General features: G+C 37.6%; 1 protein-coding gene across 1 annotated transcript in view; it reads right to left on the reverse strand.

Moving 5' to 3' along the window:
- Positions 1–18,677, reverse strand: part of NSD2 (nuclear receptor binding SET domain protein 2) — a 72,462-nt gene that overhangs the window by 16,416 nt on the left and 37,369 nt on the right. The window contains exons 6-11 of the mRNA XM_053975526.1: positions 17,624–17,768; positions 16,520–16,597; positions 14,972–15,090; positions 12,798–12,902; positions 11,522–11,603; positions 10,417–10,541 (exon numbers count right to left, since the gene is read on the reverse strand). Coding sequence (XP_053831501.1) covers positions 10,417–10,541; positions 11,522–11,603; positions 12,798–12,902; positions 14,972–15,090; positions 16,520–16,597; positions 17,624–17,768 — 654 coding nt within the window. The remainder of the gene's footprint in view (positions 1–10,416; positions 10,542–11,521; positions 11,604–12,797; positions 12,903–14,971; positions 15,091–16,519; positions 16,598–17,623; positions 17,769–18,677) is intronic.

Below are 18,677 nucleotides of genomic sequence, written 5' to 3' on the forward strand. Positions count from 1 at the left end.
ACCTGACACTGGGCTTCCCACCTTTTCTCCACAAAATACCTAAACCCAGAGAAAACCCATTTGTGCAGCACCCTTTGAGTTAACACAGTCTTCCCAGCAGCAAGAACCACAGAGCCTGGCCCTTGAGGAAGGAGCTCCTCTTCCCCCTGCTCACTGCTCTTGAAAACAGAGCAGAGAAACAGAACATACCCAGTGATAAATATATTTAGTTAAGAGAATGAGTCAAAGCAATGTATCCCAAGATTTTCCTTGGATTATACACTCTGTTCAACTGAAGGATGCAGGCCTCTATATGGAAAGGGAACCCTATTGGCAGAAGGCAGTTTTTCAGAATCTCCCTAGATATGGGTGACAAAATCCCAGCCTTTGTGAACTTCAGGCTGATAACAATTTTCCTACAGAATGGAGATTTAATGCCTCAGAATGAATGCATCAGCCCTTTACTTAAATTAAATGGTTACTGAGCCAAAAAAAGGAGCAGTGCTGGCAAGAATCAAACCCGACATCACAAATGCAACCACAAAAGCCAAATTCTATCAGCCCATTTCAAGAGAAAACTTGGCAATTTACTTCCACCTAGAGATTATTGCCAGGTTTCAAGCACAAATACCAACACATGGAGCATGAACAAAATACTCTCAGTTCATCAGCTGAATGGCTACCAGGCTGAGAGTGTCTTTCAAAATCCTTCCTTTACAGCTGTCAGGAGTCTCACACACTTTACAAATCAAATGCTCTATTAAGCACCAGTTTTGTACTACACAGACAAGACCAGATACCTGCTCATGGCTCTCTCAACTCCTGCGAGTCACTCCAGTCACAAGCAGCTCAGTGATACAGCCCTGTGGCCTGGTGCAGCCTGCAGAATGCACCTCTTCATCCTTGCCACCATGACCAGAGGTTTAACCATCTCTCCAACAGCCATAATCCACACACAGCTCACACACACCTCACCAGCAGATTTCACAGCTTAGGGCTCTAATGAAGGGGAAGGGTAGCAGATTTCCTGTCGTAAGAAAGGGACGCATTTCTTTAGGGTAATTTATTTGGACCCTTATTTGTATCTTGCAGAAGGTGGCACACTGTCTAGCAGACATCTTTGAGTAAAGCTCCCTCTCTGAAGAGAACTGGAATTCAACACCTCAGCTCCTGCAGTTATCTCAGAACAGCCAATGAAAATATCAGGGAAGTAAAAGAGCATCTGTTCCTTGAGGCCTGTGGAGAAGAGGCTGAGACAACTCTTCATCCAGTGTTTCTCAGAAATGACCCAGAACCTAAGAGAGGACCAGCATGAGGTGGTTGGGAAAACTGTATTTGTACCCCCAGCAAGCTGTAGCAGCCCTAACAGGTTCTGATTCATCTGGGGGACTGAGTTTTGCAATTAAAATATGTGTAGATTGAAACAGTCACTAAGTAAGGATGATTTACAAGAAGATTGCTAAAAACCAGCTCATGCTGACGTGACACAGCCACCTCTGCAGTGAAACGTAACACTTCTGTGGAAGTTTTTAACAGTTCACATACCAGAGCCCAAAACATAGCCTTCAATACAAATCTGGACAGGTCTGGGGGGCTTGTTACTTTACTTGTTAAGTTACAAATATACATCTTTCCCTTGTAATCATACCAGAGCTTGTCTTGTCCTTATTTTTGTAATATAATCCTCCTAGCAAAGAAAATGGTATATAATTAACTCTTCTGAAATTCAGGCTGAGGTTCAAAGTAATCAACCTTTAGATTAATGGCAAAACGTGTTAGTTGGCAATTTGTAGCTATTTTATCCTGCTTTACATTTGGAGTAATTTCTTATTTCTCATAAAGGCAAAGGACTGTTTTAAAGAGCATAAATTTAGGGGGAAAAATGCCAAGGCATTCACTTCAGACTTTTAGCAAGTGCCAAGTTTCTGCACTGAAATTGTACCTGAACTCTGCCATCATCTCCTCTTTAGCAGTTACTGCTGCTATGGCATGGAAGACACCCTTCCTCTGCTGAAGAGAGGATCAGTGCAAGCACCATCAGCCTTCCCATACTGCACATCAGTCAGGCTTTCCTTCATTTACTGAACATCATTTTGTGAGGACTCGCCTGTGAGGCTTTCACACTTCACTGCCTGAACACTGAGCACGAGTGGTTATTTCAGAAATCAAATGCAGCTCTTTCTACTGGAAACTTTGCACCTGCATACACAAGTGAGAAAAAGGGAGGAAAACAGCCCAAAAACCAATTCATGCTCTTCATGTGGGACAGGCCAGAACTGACTTCAGGGGTTAGTGAGGTTCCAAATACCATTACCACTCACAGAAATGACCAATTTCCCATCAGTCTCCCAAGGCAATCCTTCATTTCCCACGTGTCTCAGTCATTATTCACTACTTACACATATAAAACTCAGAAGGGAACATGTAGGGACACATTACTGCATTTTTCCAAGTTCCCCATAGCTTTACTATTGAAAAAATACTTAACTAAATACTTAACTACTGGGTCAAACTGGGACAAAGTTTTGGCATCTCTGTAAATTTTTTGTGTTTAGTATTGTATTTTTACCCCTCAAAAGACAGAAATTGTAGCAATGGGTCATTAAACAATTGGGTTTACTCATCTCAAAATATTTTGAGCATGCATTTTTTTATACTACTACTGTATTTCTGGAACAGTTACTCAGGCCCACAATGGTACAGGGACCAGCATATAAAGACTTCAAATCCCCCAAAGTATTTTTAATTTTCTTTTGAACTATATGGTAAAATTCCTTGTTCACAATAACCAAAAGAAGTGCTTAAGGGATTCTTTCAGACAAACGTCAACCTATTTTTAGAAAGACTATGTAACAGTGCTTGTAAAAGCCATCTTCAGCATTAATTCGTAACTGAATGAACATGCTTTGCATATTGAAATATTTGCTGTACAAAGCCAGATTACATCAGCAAACATTGCTGAACACTGGGTAACTGTTTAATTGCTAAATATAAGGATGAGATTTACTTTTTCTTCCTGCCTCCTGGACTACTTTTACCTGTTATGTGCATGTGCATACGGATGCAAGGACTGTTGGTGGAATAATGGAGTTTCCTTGGCATGATTATATTGAGTAAATATATGTTTGGTTTTCACAGAGGTTGCCAAGCAGAGGAGGAAATGTGTGCAACTCTACTCAATAGTTACAATAAGAAAACACACTAGAGCATTGAAAGGAATTAAACTGAGTCAGCTATATGCATTTTCTGAGTTTATATGTTTATATTCTTAATTCTGAATTTTGTCTGAAGCACTCTAAAATGATTAAAGAGGAGCAGGCAGGAAGTCAATTTGACAGAAGACTCTATACACAGATTTTGTGTACAAAATCACTTTTCAATGTTTTCCTCCTGCAAGACTTCCTCCAGCTGTAACACGAGTCCTGCAGCTGCAACACTGAGTCAGAGTTAACTGCACAGCTCACTGCACCACCAACTAAAGGTGAAAGGACAAGCACTAACACAGGGAAACATTTCTCACAGTACATCTAAATACTGAATCTAGGTCTACTACAATTTCTAAAGCATTTTTTACAACCAGGTACCTGATTCCAGTCTCAGCCACACACCTCAGCAGAAATGCAAGGCAATTCTTCATTCCCTCTGGCTTTTTACAAAGTAGAGTTAAATGCTAGCTGCTATGTACACACAGCTTGCATATTTCTAGAACCACGTGGGTGAACTTTGCAAATGGCATTCTTCCTTCCATATCTGGGTGGCTGAAATGTCACTTATTTAAAAAAAAAGGTAAGTGATATATTCTCAGCTGGCATTCAATCATATTGATACATGATATAAGCTATGAAAGGATAGACTGGAATTTAAAAATTCAAATCATGCTGTGGTTCAGCGAAGCAGATGAAGTCAAATACTGATGTAGAAATTTGCTCCACACACTTGAATAAAAAAAATTATTTTTTCTCCACTTAAAATTGTCTCCTTCCTTTCAGACAGTTCCAAAATCAAGAGTAAATACCAGAGCCAGCAAAATCACTGCTCTGTAATTTCAAAGAAAAAACGTTCAGAAATTCTAGGTCTGAAAATAAAGTATCTGTACTCGTGCAAACTGGAGCCTGGGAATTTAAGAAGTTATGACAGTAAGAACAAAAAAATTCAAACATTCTGCTTGATCAGCTGGTGACCTGGCTATTAAATGTGCCTTTTGATTTAGATTTAGGATTAAGTCTTCATTTTAAACAGCTGATCAAAGAAAGCAACCTTGCTGGCTCAGTGTTATCCTAGGAGGTGGGGAGGGGGTCATGGGTGTGTCTTTTTTTCTTCCCTCGAAGTACTTCCTGGCTAAAGGCTGTCCTCAAGGACCAGCATCAATATTTGCTAAGGCAAAAACTTCTGTCTCATGGAGCAGAATCAAGTCCCAAATACTATTCGCCGTGTGTTGGCAATTGCACACTGAACATCAACACTTCTGTGCTCATCAGCTTTGCCGGGACTTCCCCTCTCCTACATCCAATTCAGACAAGGTTTTCCTGCCATGCTTGAAGGCTCAAAACAAATTTGGAAATTTAGATTGAAGAAGTCATTAACATCTGAGCATCTATGGTGCCTACACTGGAACAGGCTCCAACAGTTGCTACTCCACCAGTCACACACCTCTTTAGACTTTTCCAGCTACCAAAGTGCAATTTTTGTTCAAAAAAAAATCTTCTTCAGAAAACTCACTTTATCAATTCATTCTGTCTACTAAAAGCCCTTCTTGTATTACTCACATATGCTTGTGTAACAGCCTTCTTAAGCCTTAAGAATACAAGCTTTGGTCTTAGTCATTCAAGACAATGATGTTCTTCTGTCACATTCTGTTTAAGCAGTAACAAAAACAACTAAAGGGCAAATTTTTTGAGATCCAAAGAAGGCAACCCCTCCCACTTCCCACCGGTTTACTTGAGCATCACTTGCTTTATAATGCAGGCTGAAGGACATCAAAAGGAAAGACACCCCACCATGTACACTTATCTTAAAGTTAGGGGTATATAAAGTGAAAACAAAGCATGGCAGGAAATTATTTCCTCCTGCTTGCTTGGCAGGAAAGTCTCCTCCAGTGCAGGAGCAGCAGGATCCATAAAAGAAAGGGCCCACAAAGAGTGACCTGCACCTTTTACAGGGATGTCTTAAGCAACATCCCCTCACAGGTCACCTGCCAATATATATATTACCATCATAGGATATTAACATATCATATACAAAAGATCCACAGCATCTTTTCACAGGCAATTAAAGAGGCATGTCTTCATGAGCTCTGAATGCTCTTGCCCACCAAGTTTCACTTTCCTTAACACTCAGGACACAGCTACAATCTCAGACTTCCTGACAAGACTTTAGAGTCAGTGATTTTTACACCACAGTCACCCAGGAGGAAGAGGGCTGGGCTGGCTAAGAGTTCTCTCTATAAAGCTTGGAGTATGCATGTTCTGATAAATAAACTCTTCCATCTTTCCAACAGATAAAACCCAACTGCATATTTTTTTCTCATTAACAAAAGCTGAGCAGCTAGAGGGTTGGGTTTGTCCTGTTTTGTTTTTTTACCCTAAGAACAACTTATGTAAGTCAGTAAGCAACATACAAACAGGTCAGGCTGTATTCAAAAGACAATCTATCGTGCACCCACACAGAGACAGAAAAACTGACAGAGCCAATTGAGTTACAGTTAACATTTCCTTTATTTCATATAAGAATTCCTGAACTGAATGAAGAGTGATATTTTGGCCCATACTGCTAGACTAGATAAATTCTTTAAGTATGCGGTGCCACAGTGTACACAGTACTATAATAGCAAAAAAAAAGACAGCCTGGGACAAGTTTCATTTTTATTATTAGCAGGAGTTAGACGTTTCAGATAAGGATATTATGCATTTCTGAATTTGCCTGGAAAGTTAATTAAAACTATGAGAACATTTTAAAACAGTATAAAATTGCCTACAGATACTCATGATACTTTGGTAGGGGATGCAGAATAAAAACCTACATCATGTAAACATTCAGTTAACAGATTCTCTGCACTCTGAAGCCTAAGTAACACACAAGAGGAGAATAAGTACACAAGAAACTTAATTTTCTACACAGAATGTGCTGTCAAAGAACAAAAGTGAATCTTTGAACTTTTTTCCACATGAAAATAGAACCATTGTAACAAAACTGTATGATCAGGTGGGTGATGCAGATCATGTAAAATGGTAGAGGCTTTAGCAGAGGTTTGGCAAGGAACAAGTCCAACTACTTGCAGTGTTCCATAGAAATGTACCCCTGACTGCTTACTGGTGCTTTCAGATGGGGGGAAAAAAAAATCATAGGCATACAGAAACAAACACAGGAAACAACTGTCTGCTAAGTCACAGGATGTAAGGTGGCACTACATATTAAGTTATCCTTAAGCAATGTTTAGAAGAGAGAATTATATTTGCAGGAAGCTTGAATGAAATGTTAGAAGCACAGTGATTTTGTTTAACAACCTACAAGGTCAATGGCAACTGCTTTTTCTTTAGATCAGTAGTTTGTTTAAAATAACATGAATTCCCTTCTTCCTTCCTGTTCTTAGGACCAAAATGTCTGTTAGTTTCACCTTCAGTAAGAGTTTTTAGCTGCATATTCTAGGACAACTAGACTCCAGGGTTGATAAATGGAGCTGATGTACTTTTTGAGTTGCAAGCTGTGCATGTTTCATGACTGCCTCCTCAAGCAAACACCTTACCTTTTAAGAGCTGTACGTGTTTTCTCCTTTGTGTATAGATGCTAACGCCCATTAAAAATGCAGATAAATGAAATCTGTCTCAAATCAGTAATGAGAAAAAATTCCACTGTTTAATGTGCAGAAAAAGAGCATTAAGGCTTGCATTATTGTAATTTGCATTGTTAGGCCTTGGAAACTCAAGAATTTGTAGCTATAACCAGGAACTGAGTTTGTTTTGACACAGGTTGTTACAGAAGGAAGAAAGAATTCCTCTAAGGAAGATGTGATGAAATTAAAATAAAAGCACCTCTTCAAATCTTTCCCAGGCTTCTTTAAGCTGCCATCTGCTGGTCAGCTCAGACTTGAGGGTGTGATGAAAGACAGGCTGGCTAACTTAGAGAGTATTACATGTGCTTTATTTTGTCCTCTCTTAGTAAAAGATTACAGTTTCTTTGACAAAGTTTGTAAGCAGTACCTACGGTCTGCAAGATACTTTGACACTTGTCTGCTGTCAACAAATTCATCCAGTTTAATGAAGCCAGACAACAATCACAAAAATTGATTGAAAAGCTAAAGCAGATATGTTTCATGCAAACACACCAAGTGTGCCAATAATCCAGCAGTAATGGTAATGTAAAGTCTTTTTTATTTATTAAAAAAATACTGATTACACTCTTACTGGCACCTGCTACATTATAGGGGGGTGGAGGGCCAAGATAAAAAAAGAAATTAAAATACACCATCTGCATCTCTTCTCACAAATGTGTGCTTTTGGATGCTTACACCAAGTCTTACATAGCCAGTAAAAAACTACTCCGAGCTTTTGCAGACTCCGAAGTGTTGAGTATCTTTTTCACATCTGGCCCTACCAGTTGCTCATTAAGAATTATATTTCGACAAAATCATATTTCACATAAGTGACTTGAGTCAAGTGCCTAGAAGTAAAATTATTTTGTTTCAAAATTAAATGCAGGTATGAAATTCATTTATTCCTGTATAAACACTTCACTGCTTCTGTCCACCCCTCTTAAAACAACTTCAAAGCCCAATTTTTTGAAGGGAGTGAACCTTTAATCTCTAATATGTCACATCTATAAATCTGTTTGAACAAGTCTACACTCCCACTCTTATCTCCCTCCCAAAGTAATTTATCAACTGAAAATCTGGCCTTGTCTGATTTTATAGTATTTCAAATAAACTCCATTTAAAAAATATCCCCTTATAACAACAAAAACCATTCAAAATATTTTTAAAAATGTCAAATAAGATGCATCTTTCAAGCAAGAAAGAACTGAGCACATCTTTGCTAGAACCTGGTTGTAAAGGACAGACATTTATGGGGTATGTAGCTAACAACAGTTCTTGACAAATAACAGTCACATCCAGGTTCTATTCTGGAACAAGCTGTTCACAAAGATTATGGGAGAAAAAGAAAGGAGGCGGGGGGGAAAAAGACCAGAATCCTCATATATACACCTTGTGGAGATGTATGTGCTTGAAGAATACAGAGAATTTTTCCTACACTTGTTAAGAGAGCACCTAAACCAACACTTAGAAGTATTATAGTGAACACAGAAATGTGAAAGTTAATCATTAAATCTATTTAAAGTTGAGAAGAATTACATCCTACTCAATTAGCTGTGCAAGGCTTTCATCATTACCTGACTGTGTTTATTTTTAAAAAACTTTCCCTTAGTACTGGGAAAGTTCTCTCCAGATGAATGCTCTCAGGACACACACACATTTAGCTGTTTAGACAAGTGCTAAATAAAAATACAAAAGTGGAAAAAGTTTTTAAGAGCCACCCACACAATCCAGAATTTCTGTTTTTCCTTGTTTTGTAGAGCAGGTCAATATTAATTTCTGAAACACATGCCTGACATTTTTGATTTATTTAACAGCAAAAATGTATCTAATATAGGAAACAAACTGGGCCCAATCTTTAGTTGGTCCAAGTTCAGGTCAGTGTAGCTTTAACCAATCCAAGGATTTAGTCCATTAATCTACTTCCCCCTGCACCCAGTCCCCCAAAATTATTTAACAAGGTGTGTTTTCTATTATGCTGTTTGGGACTTCTTTTAAAATATATTTTAACCCTTTGAGAACAATTAATTCACTTTCTAGTTTGTGTATCTGTGTTCTGCAAGCAGTGTATGAAGGTAATTTTTCTCAGACCTTTTACTCTTCAGCAGTAGCTGAGTAAATTAGTGCTAAGTTTTAGAATTTCCATCTCAGCCATATGTAAGATACAACCATATCCTTTCTTACATATGAACCATTATGTTACTACCAAAAATCCTAGAAAAAAAAGAGTCTTTTGTTAAGAAAGACTTCTAGATAATTCATTTTATAATCATAATCTCGAGAAAGAGAAGAATCTTTCTCCTGAGTGCACAATATTTAGAGATGCATATTTTGAGTCAAAACCCCCCAGATTTTTCCTTAAACTAGTCTGGTTGAATAGAGAGTCCCAAATAGACCATTACACAGCAAGTCCCACCAGCAAAGCCAATCCAGCAGAAGCTGGTAAGCCAAAAGATGGGAATCTCTCAATTGAGAAAACAAAATAAGTATTACTCTATTTGGCAGCTGCTATGGACATTATTTCCGGTGGGACCTCCTTTGCTTGTTTTATTGGGGTACAGGAGGGAGTATTTATTGAGGTTTTTTAGTTAAAGTGTTTTTCCAGTTACAGTTAAGATATACAGCCATTAACATGCAATCTTTTTTCCCCCTACCCAAAGGTAAACTGTTTACTGAACATTGCCTAGATATTTTAACTGCATTCATTACAGCACCTCATGCATTTGTTAGGGGAGATGAAAATCTCTAGGAGAGCTGGAAGCCCTATTCCCTTGTTAGCAGGCAAGTACTTTCTCTACAGTTTTTGTAACACAGACTGGGTGAAGCTGTTTGTCTATGGATATTTTACTAAATCCTACCAACTATGGATCCAAACCCACCTGCAAAACAGCATGCATACTTCACCCTCATGCTGCCACTCTTTGGCTGATTGGTTTTAACAGTGTAGATGACTTGGGGAATGGTTTAATGGATTGTATGAATACATTTCTGGTACATACATTTCATTTATTGTATGTCAACTGAGAAGAATTACAGTTCCAAATATGCAGAGCTAAGACTATGATTAGCAAGTATCAAAAAGATACATCCTTCACTGCCTGTTTAACTCTACTGGGGTTGAAGCTATTTGCATCACAGAGAAATAGCACTAAAACAGTCTGAAAACTAATTTGAGTTAAAAGGGGCTCTGCTCAGAAGACTGTCCAGTTCTAGATCAAACAGAGGATTAGGAAATTTGCTTCGATATAAAAGCTATGGCAACATGACAATATTGAGTTACATAATGTAACTAATGTAGTACACTTACATAAAAGTCTGTAGAAGAAAATACAGAACACACTGGCATTTACTTTGCCTCTAATAGAAGGTTACAATTCTAAAACGTTGTTGGTAAATACATTAAAAACCACAATAATATCTCGACGTCCCCAAATCAGACGTTTGTGTTACAATAAATGATTTGCAATGCACACGGTAACAGGTTTCACAGAGGCCAAAACTGTAACTTGTCTAGAGCACCAACGTTAGAGAATTCGCCTTTGATTTTTGCCTTTTTTTTTCTTTTAAACAAGATTCACGCCTGATAATTTCTGTCATTAAATGGCTGTGTGCAAACACCACTTTTTTTTTACCTCATTCTCAGTTAAGGAAGCTGAAGGAGATGAACTCTTGCTAAAAGCAAGAGTTGAAGATTCTGCTGCTGAAGCCCGATTTCGCTTCTTCAGAGGTTTACATGCATCAGACAGATTTTTCGTTGCTGTAAAATAATTTTGGTTTACAAAGTGAAGTTTGGAACTTTAAAATGTTATCTCCCTGAAGCCATTTTAAATATTCCTTCAGATACAGGAAGGAATTATTTAGGTACATCTTCTGGGCACCTACATAGGACTGAGTGAACATGAAGCTTCTGAAGCCATGTATTTTGGCTTGATTTTAAAAATAAAGGTTTCCATTAATCAAATACATGCTAAGAAATGTTTTAACATTTTTTTATAGTCTCATTTCTATTAAAATCAAAGTATCTTGTGATTTAAGACCTCTTTAAAGCAGAGGTAACAGTTATATGAGAAGGCCTACGTGAGCTCATCACAATCTGAGTACCACTAACACTTTGTTAAGAGAAAATTTATATGCAGGAGCCAAGTACCACACATTAGCTATGGCACATCACCACTCCTACACCGTGTAGGACTTGCTGAAGCTCGCTTGTCTTTGGCACATCACTGTAACACCTGCAGAGACATGCTCTGATAGCAGTTACCTTCAACTTGAGCATCATTAACAAGTCTGACTTTGGTGTTTTGATCCAAGGTTCTACAGAATTCCCTCTCATGCTCCACACTGCCTCCCATCAAGCACCATTTTGAAGGACTAACACCCCAAAGTACCTGATGACACTGATGGCCACTGCACTTGTTTTACTGGGCCAGTGCAGTGGGCAAACAGGAGCAGCAGGGTGTGTTCCCTGCTCACCAAGATCTCGGGGCACCAGCTTTAATCTGGTGCCATCCCACGGGGAACTTGTGAACTGCTGCTCTCAGTCAGCAACACACAATTTCAGTCCAGGACCGAGCTGCAGGAGGGCAGTGAAGGAACAGGGCTCCCCCCCAGCTGTGGCACAGTGCCTGCAACTGCTCACTGAGTCAGCAGAATTTAGCTGGCTGCCTCAGACAACCTGGGCACTTTAAAATTATTTAATTGAAAAAGTTACATTAAAACTTATTCTGACCACATTACCTGACTGGTTCTTTTGTGAAGAGGAGGTTTCTGTGACCTTAGAAGAGTTTGTTTTTGCTGTTTTGTCATTGCTTGTCTCCCTCTGTCACAAAAAAAAATATGAAAAAATAAAAAAACTCCTAATTTATGAGTGGTTGGATACAACTGGCAATTAGTTCTGGATTTATGTTATTAAAAAGAAAGTGTCTTTACAAATATCTGAATGGTACTGTAGTTAAATTAGCCCCACTTAAGTGAATTTTAAAACTCATTTACAGCACAGGGTACAAACCCATAAACAAATGAGAAATATTAAAGAACACAGTACTTCAGCATCCCACTTATCCATCCCAAATTCAGCATATCAAAAGGGGGAGTGCTAAACACAAGACTTTTAAATTATCCTTACTGCTCTTTGTACAAACTGGTCAAATCAAAGCCTGTAATTACTAAAGGTAAATTGGAGAATTAGTATAGAAATTTGAGAGTAAACCCTGTGCAGAAATCTAAGTCTCAGAGAGGCTTGCTTCCAACTCCACAACTTATAGCAGTGCCATTTTTTAAATTACTATGGTTAAGATTGTTTCAGCATTTCCAAAATAAAACCACTATTTTCAAGGGAGAATGAACAGCACCTAAATTTGCTCCAGATTGAGAATTCATGATTAAAAGTTTAGCCAAAAACTGGGGAAGTTTTCATCAAATCTTTGTCAAAATTAAGATGTTGCTCCTTACATATGCCAATATTTTTTTTTCCATTTCTTATGTTACAAATTCATTCAAATTACTAAAACTGTAGCCTAGAATACTTAACCCTGACACATGCTCACCTGATTAATAAGCACAACTCTACTGAACAGAAAGCTTTACACACATTTCCAATGCTTTACATGCTTTTTTACAGTCTTCATCTGACAATCAGTTTTACCAAAGATGTGCAGGTGAACACCTCAAAGGCCAGGGAACTGATTTCCTTTGTAAAAATAAACACAAATGGCTACAGATGTGCCATGCTGTGCTTTTACTGAGCTCTAAGCTGCCCTGCCACCAGTGCCACCAGTATGGGTTTGCTAAGATTACTGTTACACTTCTGGGCAAAAATGAAAGAAAAGAGGGTGGTGCCAGACTCTTTTCCGTGGTGCCCAGGGTCAAGACAAGGGGTAATGGCCATAAACTAAAACACACAAAGCTCCACCTCAACATGAGGAAGATTTCTTTACTTTGGGGTGGCAGAGCATTGGAACAGTTGCCCACAGAGGTCGTGGAGTCTCCATCTCTGGAGACATTCCAAACCCACCTGGACACATTCCTGTGTAACCTGCTCTAGATGACCCTGTCTTGGCAGGGGGATTGGACTGGATGATTTCCAGAGGCCCCTTCCAATCCTAAGGATTCTGTGATTCTGTGAAAATGTACAGGATAGTTCATTCTTAAATTTAAAGCACACTTTACAGAACCCCCATTTTGTTAATGTGCATTTTATAAACATCACCAAAGCAACAATGAACAAATTAGTTTTTCAAAACTTCCATATGGGTACTTATGGCCTGGTTACTTAATGTGAAAACATTCTGATTTTGTAAATAAGAATTAAGGACAAAGGCAGAGTACAACCCACAACTCCTGTGCAAGAAGTAAAATGTCATGAAATTAAAGCTCCTCCTATTCAAAATGATTGTAACGAAAGCCTGCAATAAACTGGGAATAGCAGAAAGAAGGTGTATGGTTAGTGTTTGCTTTTTTGAATCATTTAATAGATATTTTCACTGTCATTCACTGAATGTTCTACTAAGCAGCAGCATATACAGCTGGAAGTGCCTTGGGATTGTGAAGGCAGGAGAAAGACTAAGAGAGAATCCCTAAAACAAAGTGTAAACCATACCTGACCTTTCTGTGGAGCACAAACCCGTAAATATTAGGTAGTTTCCAAACTACCTAATATTTACACACATCAAACCCCTTGTAAGCAGTTCTGATAAACTGACCAGAGAGAGAACAAAAATTTTAAAATACACATTATAAAGTCAGCACCATTGGTGCTATAAATATTATGGGAATCATTACCCTCATTTAGTTATTTATTTTCCTGCTGCTATATTCACATTGAGTCACAGCACCAAAGATACCAGAACCTCTCAAGCATGAACTACACTACAACCACCTTTCACCCTACTTCTGAGAATGTAGGCTAACTGTAGTGTGCAAATGCTGCTGGGACAGGAAAGTACCTTTAGAACAGTCAAATCAAGGACTTTATAGGAGGAATTAATTATAATAGGTAAACTTCATTATTCCATGCATCTAGTGTATTACAGTATATTCAAATCAATTAGACAAGTTTAAAAAGGTTTGAAAAACTGCTCCTAGAAAGTCACATGAATATGCAATGACTAACCCATTCCAGCAAGAAGTGCAAAAACCAGTTCTGGCCCTTCTTTCTGCAGAGGTAACAACATTAAGAATTATCTCTGTCCCTTGCTAATCAGCTCATTAAGCCTATCTGAAATTCTGTATTTTTTTATATTAAACTCTGAAACAAAAAGTTGTCTTAATATCTACAATATCAACAGAAGTAGCAAAACAACCAGCCCACCAAACAAACTGACACCTACAAATAAGTCCTCCACAACTCATTTAAAATATAAATCCTCTACCTTTCCTTCTATTAGGTTGTTTCATTTGATTACTGCACCACTGAAGTTCTGAGCTTAGATCTATGGTACTCACGCTACAGTATGATACTGCACTAACACACCTGAACACATGTGTGAGCTAAGCTTTCCACACAGTAAAACCCATGAAATTCTCTGCTCTACATGCATGACAATAAACCTGAGCCTCCACAACGTTTGTGCTGTGTCCGCGTACACAGTGACCTATGTAAGGAAAATTCTCATTCTCACAAGCAAGCTAACCAGAAAAGGAGCCTGCAATTTGTGTGATAAATATACTTTTACTGCAGAAATATAAATTTACTGCAGTCTCCTAACCCAAGAAAAGAGTCAGCATGCCACTTCAAAGTGTCCTATAGCCTTCCTGTTTGTGGAAAGTCGTTTTTCTGGTTTGCTTTACTTCCTTTGCTCTCTTCTGACTTTTGTCTAAATTAACTATTGACTAAAGGTATTTCTTTCACATTCTGGTAAAACTAACTCCAAATCCCCAAAAGGAGGAAAGAAAAATAACTTTTCTTTCAGAGCATAACAACACAGAGAGTTCAGGCCTCCCTCTGCAAATTCCTTTGGGATACAGTTTCAGTAGCAAGTGGAACTTGTCATACCTCCATCCTCAGAACCAAAGGAAAAAATCCCACAGTGGTAAGCTCACATGGATCCCTGAATATTGACAACAGTTTGGTATTATATATGGACATTTCTTTTTTAATCCTGAAAATGGAAATGCTGACAAACTTAACTACAGCAATGTGACTGGTGCTGCTATAAATCAACCCCAACAAACCAACGACATAATTACCTTCCGATTATTCTGTTTATCCATCCTGAGTCTTTTCCTAGGTGCTTCCTGAACTTCAAAATCTTCTGTAGGCTCCTTTGTCCTCTTTTTTTGGTTTCTTTTATTTCCATGTAAATTACCTTGGGATGGGGGATGGGGGAAACTCACATGAAAAATAATCTAAAACCCACTTTGAAATTATTTGAACTGATCTAGTTATTTAAGGTACTTTTCTTTCAGTCATTATTTTTAAAACATGGTTAAACATTAACACAGTTTGATGACCTCTTAATGCTTAGGGTCTGGTTTCTGGTGCTGAAGACTAACTCTAGAACAAATCTAAATCAACTGCTTCATACTCAAGTTATTTTACAAAGATGAGTCTACCTATACAAACACTAGTTTAAGATCTGAATGTTACTGCCCAACATTTATTTCATATCATCAGAATGCATGTGATTGAGCTATGCAGCTTTTAACTCTCCTGCTACTTTGTAACAGTTCTTACCATTAAAATTACTTTCTAAGTCTCCTCCTTAAGCCTACTTTAAGTGGTGACATCTATTAAGGGGCCTCTGAAAAAGACAAGATATCACCAACTGTACAAATTAATTCTCTTTCTGGTATGGCAATTCCAGACTTTAACAAGCTGATTGTATTTTACATGAGACCATAAGATCCCTTGCCTCTATGGACCAGAATCCTATGAACAGAACCACATTGGCCATTTTAGACCACATTCATGTATTTAGATGGCTGTTCAGTGTAAAGTTCAAGCAGCTGCTAAATACAAAAGGTCAGTAAGTAATCTACATAACCCTGCCACAGGTTCCGCTATTGTCTGCACCTCAAAAAGATAGATGAGGGTTTGGGAAGTGGTCTGTTTCATCAAGATGAAATGACAACATAATTAGACTCTCCAGCACTCTCTAGTTTATGAAGCTACAGAGTATTATTAGTATGAAAACTGCAAGCTCCAGGGGCATAAATTAACTGAAAATTGCCCTACAGCTACAAGCATTCTATTCCAGTGGGAACAAATGTCTGTAAATATTAAAAATATAGCAACTTGAAAATATGGATAATTTCCAAATTAATGTTCTTATCTAAACAATCTAGGACATATTCTATGATCCAACTGAATCCACAAAGGAGACTGAAATGGCTCCAGGAGAACCTGCTACTTACAAAAAGCCAGCAAAAGAAATCCCACAACATTCTTCCAAGTTTAAGATAAGAGGATTTGAGATGGGGAACAAGTGAACTGACATATTTTCATCTGTAGGTAACTATAAATGTACACAATATATGTACTAGAAACACCTGGTACAGGTACAATTTCAATTACATTTCTTGCAATATGACACCGAGGAAGGTGAACAAAATTCAGCACTACAGTGTTAAGATATTTAATTTGGGATCCATTAAAGTTCTAATGTCAAGGAAGAAAGGAAGACAACATCTGAGATAAAATAAAGAGATTATGATACGTGGGCGATTACATAAAAAATACACTCAACAGCTACTTATAATGATGAGCTATTTGCACAGAACACAAATTTCAATTACTTCTGGATCTTGATCTCCTTTTAGGTGAGTCTTGAAACACTTTACGTTTGGCCTCTCCAATATTCTTCAATGATGAACCTTGAGAGATACAGAACGTGTTTTTTTTTTAAACTGATATCCAAATATTTAACACTTAAAATTTTAAGTTAAAAACTTTTCAATTTTCCACAAAATGATGTTATTTCACACACACACACACAGATAGTTAACAAAACTGACTGCCATTTTTATACAAGTTTTTCCAAGTCTCACAAACTTTCAAACACTCCCTCTCATTCTTGTCATTGCCCAAAGCAGCACCTGTTGGATTCTAATACTTCCATAGTAAGTCTTCTTACAGTGCTGTAAAGCTATTTAAATTTGAAAAATGATAGCTAGTTAAATTTGATAAAGTTAATGCAAATGGCAAACTATCTTCTTCCTCCTCCTTTCTCAAGTAAGCGACTCCAAAACCCCTCAAATATTTTGGAAAACAATCGAGACTGTTCATCAAAAACAAACACCAGAAAAAAGCAACAAAAATACAAGGAGAAAAAAATAAAGCATTTGCAAACTTGCACAAAGTCCTAAAAACTTGGAGTAGCACAGTAAAATGCCAGATGGTTGAAGGGTACAGAATAAAGTTTGGAATAGTTCTTCCTGAGTTGATGATGATGTGAAGTAATACACTTTAGGCATATATGAAGAAAAAGTGTAGCACTGATTAAATTTTTTAAACCATTTCTAACTGTTCTATAAAAACAACATCTCCAATTTTACTAGCAGTTAACACTTCATCTTCCCTTCCCACCATCCACTTGTAACAAGCAGTGGATGCAATGGCAGCTGCTTATGGGCAGAAGAAGAATGAGAAATCAGCAATGTCTAAACAGCAGAAGGTTTACATATAACAACTTTTCAGAACAATGAGCAAGAAATGTAGACTTCATGGGTTGCGTTTATTGTAACCATTGGCATTCCTTTGCTATTGGCACAAACACCAAGAATTAAAACTGGAAAACAGTGAAAGCTGTTTTCCCTACAGGGTCTCAAATATGTGCTTAGTTTAACGCCACTATGTATATCAAATTTAGTTAGAGTACACTAGCACAGTTTTACGTTTACCAGAGTCTTCTTCAGATTTGGGAGAGGTCACTATGGCAAACTTTGTGTTATAGCGAGCTTTCTGTTTTTCACTAAGCATGTTCCACTGCGATTCGAGCAGCTCTTCAATCTCCTCACTTGAAGCATCTGGATGTTCAGCAACCACCTATACATGCAGAAATAGGGTTGAATTAAAAAACAGTGACCATTGGAAAGAATGGTGTACACACTTCCATCACTTTGGAAAGTGATACAATATCTAATATTTCTGCTGTAGACAGAACTAGAATAAAACCTACTGCATCCAGTTTTGCTTTCAATAACCACTTCTCTCTCTGTGTCTTTAAAAAACATCAACTAGCTTATTCAAAGGTATTAAGACTAATTTTGGAAGCATCTATTTGCCTTTTACCATTCAAAAAATGGAGTAAGTGGAGTAAGTATAAATCTTGTCCTGTGGTCATTAAAAAAACCCGGGTATTGTTTCTCAATGAAGTTTAAATATAGATCCACAAAAGACAGGCAAGCAATACTGGAATATACATTTGCCTAGAAAGAAATCCATCAATTCAGAGCAAAACTCATTAATCACAGAACTCAGTACACCTAACTCAGCAGAGAGATTTACAAAAATTAGCATCTGATGCAATATTTTCCTGTATTGATTCATCATTTTTGTATTAGGCATATGAACACTAGGAATGCACAAGCTGTGTATCTTTTTTAATGTTATAAGCAGGACACATAATATCCATCAATATGGAGTTTATAACTGAGTTTCTAAAAGTATATGTAACAAAAAAAAAAAACAAAACAAAAAAAAAAAAAAAAAACAAAACAAAACAAAAAAAAAAAATCCAGTATTAAAAAGAAATAAAAAATCCTCCCAAACTCCTTCAGTATACCCCTACTTCTACTTAAGGGAAATCAGATTTGATTAAACATACAAGTCAAAAAACTCTACGCTTTTACAGAAATGAAACAGTAAGTTGAAAAACAATCCTTCTCATCTCATTACTCCGCATTCTCCAGAATCCTATCTAAGTGATGCAACTGATACCCCAAAAACACAGAG

Source organism: Vidua macroura, chromosome 4, assembly GCF_024509145.1.
Source record: "Vidua macroura isolate BioBank_ID:100142 chromosome 4, ASM2450914v1, whole genome shotgun sequence".
NCBI lineage: Eukaryota > Metazoa > Chordata > Aves > Passeriformes > Viduidae > Vidua > Vidua macroura.